General features: G+C 43.5%; 1 protein-coding gene across 2 annotated transcripts; it reads right to left on the bottom strand.

Moving 5' to 3' along the window:
- Window positions 1-1,270: 1,270 nt before the first annotated feature.
- msx1a (muscle segment homeobox 1a) lies at window positions 1,271-3,215 on the bottom strand. Of its 2 annotated transcripts, XM_027004702.3 has the most exons (3): window positions 2,535-3,215; window positions 1,924-2,299; window positions 1,271-1,844 (listed from the first exon to the last, which is right to left on the bottom strand). In XM_027004702.3, exons 1-3 carry the CDS (start codon window positions 2,962-2,964, stop codon window positions 1,793-1,795), a joined length of 858 nt encoding a protein of 285 aa, XP_026860503.1. In that variant the 5' UTR covers window positions 2,965-3,215; the 3' UTR covers window positions 1,271-1,792. The 2 variants fall into 2 exon arrangements, with proteins under 2 accessions (XP_026860503.1, XP_026860504.1); XM_027004703.3 differs by having other exon boundaries at window positions 1,271-2,299; window positions 2,535-3,212.
- Window positions 3,216-3,790: the final 575 nt, after the last annotated feature.

Below are 3,790 nucleotides of genomic sequence, written 5' to 3'. Positions count from 1 at the left end.
AGTTACCGCTCAGCAGACTACAGGGCACTGCTGGTCCCTCCTTGACATTTTAGGAATGATAGAAGTTTCTCCTCGCCTGAAGCTACAGCCACACTGGAGCCAGCGCGCGACTGCAGAAGATTGCTTTTGCTCATTATGGCAATTATTTTACTGCAATTTAAGCCGAGGCGGAATGAGCAGCCGGCTTGGAGGAGCCGCAGAAAGTCTCACTTTGAAAAAACTCAAAAGGTTGTAATTCCACGTTATTAATGTATCTGTGCTGTTACCCTCTGTGACAACCGATATTTTACTTAACCCTCGCTAGTTAAGTCTCTCCTTTTCGGACTGATGAGGAATGTCAGTTTGTAATGACGCAGGACTTTAATGACACTATGAGCGCTTGTTATTCAAAGCACACGCTGTTAGAATGGCATGCCTTTAACATGGGTAATGGGATACGATCAGAATAATTTAGTATAATATCAGGCTCAGATCTAATATTTAATTTAACGGATCTTAAATCTGTATACCCTGCATTGTGAATAGATATTAGTCCCTTGGAGCTACGTAGCGTATTTCAGAAGAATAGGCAACAGCTGTAGAAATATATCCAGTGCTTTGTCCGGCCAAATCAGAGTTGACAGTTTACATACACATTTAGCGCCACGTTTTAATGGACGCCCGCTTTCTCCGCGACCCGAACATGGACCGCAGTGAACTCATTAAATTGCGATTATGATATAAAGCGCTTACTAAAACGCCTTTGATAAAATTATTTACAAGACTTACATTAAGATATATCTTAATAAAACCATTAGCCCTTACAGTCTATTGGTGCTGCCTTCTGCCTCAATGACCTAGTTATACTACTGGCTGATATATTAGGCTTTTTCATTTAACTTGTGTAGGGTATTCATTTACCGTGCGAGAAAACAGGACCATACAAAAATCTAAAGTTGTTTGTGTATCTGTAACACATTTTAATATTTTACTAAGGCAGTAATTCGTTCCCTACAGACCTGTTGCTTCATTAAAATGGATGAGAGTTTAGCATGTTTTACTTGCATTAAACCTCAGTCTTCCTGTTTAGGCCTTACTGGCCCCGCGATGTTTGCGCTAAATCTGCACACATTTACGGTTAGGCCTATGAACAGGCGCCTTAATCAGGATCCCTCTCTTTGGTTGCTATCGCCCACGAGCAAAGTTAGGAGGATGACGGATGCGGTGTTTGTTCCGACCGCCCCAGTGTGCTTGATGTTTATTCTCAAGTAGAAACAACAAATGCTGCGAGTAAAGAAAAAAACGAATAAACAATTTATTATTAATTTATTCAACAAATATATTCATAATATAAATGTTTTTTTTTCAAATATACAATCTTTTACAGTACATAATATCCCTTTCGAAGGGAACCACTGAAACAGTCAGTGCTGTTAATTTCTTAAAGTTTATGGTCTTCGGATTCGGCATCTTTTTTTAATGACTAGGTATTGATAAACGCATTACCATGAATGCATATAAATAGAAGCATATGATGTTTATACAATGGAGTGCATACAGTCCTCGTTGTAATGATGAGGAGAACCAAAACCTACCTTTAGGACTGTTACGTGCTGCTTATCGTCACTCGCGCTCACAATTAGTATTTATATAGGCCTAGATAAAAAGGCCTTTGGCAGTTAAATTGTGTTTTTTGGCTCCCCACCATGGCACATAAGGTAACGAAGAAATGTCTATACAAGTTGCCCAGAGGGTTGTAAGCCTTCCATCCGCAGCCTGCTGGAAGTGTTAGTCGGTGACGAAAGTTGCTCGATTAATTCTTGCAATAGGTCCCACTTAGATTCCTGCAGATCTGTCTCACCGAGCTGAAAGAAGTTTGGACAAGAGGTTAACCCCAAGTCTTATGTTAAGTGATACATACTGTATCCTACATGCGCTGCGTACAGTCCAACGGGTGACACGGGCATAGAATGTCTCTGGAATGGATGCGAGGCTCCGTAGGACCCGGGCATGTGGGCACCGAGCGGGAAGGAAATCCCGAAGGCTGGAGGTAACATCGGTTTGGCAGCCATTTTCAGTTTTTCCAACTCCGCCTCCTGAAGCCTTTTGGCCTTGGCGCGCCGGTTCTGAAACCAGATCTTCACTTGCGTCTCCGTGAGATTTAGCGAGCTAGAAAACTCTGCGCGCTCCGCGATGGACAGATACTGCTTTTGGCGAAACTTCCTCTCCAGCGCGAGCAGCTGGGACGTGGTGAATGGAGTTCGAGGCTTTCGGTTAGTTTTGTGTTTTCTCAGAGGGCACGCAGGAGGACTGAGCCGTCCTTAAAAAACAAGATATATTAAATAGCGAGTTTTATTATCACATCACAAATATCGCGTCAAAGACTAGTGCATAGGCCTACTTTCAGAGCTAAAATACATGCCCAAGGCAACCCCTATGCCAGCATTTCTCTAAAAATATATTTATTGACTCGGTATGTGTAGAGATATAATAATCTAATAAGCAGGTGGAAGTAATCGCTCAAAGTCAGCAAAATTATAACAGCTCATGCTTACTTGGAGGGGTTGGGGAGAAACGAGGGTTCTGCATCCACGAGGTCCGGTCCTGCTGCTCCGGGCTTTCCACCTTAACCAGTGCGTCTTCGTGCATTTTCATAATCCCTCCAACTGAAAAAGAGGCTCCGATGGCCAGAGGAGAAACAACCCCATCCGCGCTTGATAGAGATCCCATCCCAGGACTGAGCGAGTGTGACGTCCCGGCGATAGGTGCTTCAGCGGTTGGCTGGCTGTCTCTGCTCGGTTTCCGGTCTGCCATCAGAGCCTCCACGCTGAACGGCAGGATCGCTACTTTAGTCTTCCGCACGTCCTCCACCGACGGGCTCAGGTTCGTCTGCATCTCGCACTTTTGGCCGAGACTGACACGTGAAGCAGTGTCTTCACTTTTCAAACCAGCGCACACAGAAGACATCGAAATACTCGGGGCCATACAGATCGTGCTGCTTTTCGCTTTGGGATGCCAAGTTAGCACAGTTTTTCTCCACAACTAATGTATTCTATAGCGAGCACATCTCAGTGTTTTTCTTAGCAACCAGACGTCGCGGACTAATAAGGCAAAGTCAAAGTCTACCCCAGTCCAATCAGCGTAGAGGTGGGAGGGGTTTAGAGTTTCTCAGGAAGATCCCGAAGTTGACATTTCGAGTTCTATTGTTATTTACTTGCTGCAAGTGAAGATGCATTTTGAAACAAACAGACACACAGTCAAGATGCATTTTGAATCCCAGAAGAAGAAGAAAAAAGTATGCACACTAATAAAACTTAAGAACATATCAATCTTAGAGGCTTTATTTATTACAGTAACACGTGCCGAATAATGTGTAATGGTAGCAACGGGCCAACAAAAACGACAGCGAGAAAAATATTTTTGTATTTGTTTATTTTAATGTAATATATTGTAGGGAACCCTGGGCGCCTTGTTGCTGCTGTTTAGGATTTTGCTGGCTAAGTTACTTTGGGCTTTTGCTGGGAAAAGTTTATTGTTAGCTGCAGGGCTGCAATCATTGCGAAACACAAGGCTCCGCAGACCGTTAGCGGTAATTACCGAGCCCAGAGGAGGGATCAGCGGGTTTTTCCCCTTTGACTGGACCCATTAAAGTAAAAAATTATGTGAGGTAGACACGGGGGAGGGTGGGTAGGGTGTAGTGGGAGGAGCCCGCAAGGTTTAACCTCTTAGGCTACTCTAAGATATTTAAAAGCATTCGTCGTTATTCTAATAGAACTATGCTCAGGGAAATTATTTCTGTTTTCATAAAGGT

Source organism: Electrophorus electricus, chromosome 3, assembly GCF_041902795.1.
Source record: "Electrophorus electricus isolate QZ-2024a chromosome 3, ASM4190279v1, whole genome shotgun sequence".
Classification (NCBI taxonomy): Eukaryota; Metazoa; Chordata; class Actinopteri; order Gymnotiformes; family Gymnotidae; genus Electrophorus; species Electrophorus electricus.
Note: the sequence above shows the minus strand (reverse complement) of the source record. Positions and strands in the feature narration are given on the sequence as shown.

Excerpts from the sequence above, each read along its gene's own strand:
- msx1a (XM_027004702.3), bottom strand. The coding sequence starts at position 2,964 with ATGGCCCCGAGTATTTCGATGTCTTCTGTGTGCGCTGGTTTGAAAAGT. Across the intron at positions 2,300-2,534 it reads TTTCTCCCCAACCCCTCCAA|GACGGCTCAGTCCTCCTGCG; the intron begins GTAAGCATGAGC and ends TTGTTTTTTAAG. Across the intron at positions 1,845-1,923 it reads CCCGTGTCACCCGTTGGACT|CTCGGTGAGACAGATCTGCA; the intron begins GTACGCAGCGCA and ends AACTTCTTTCAG.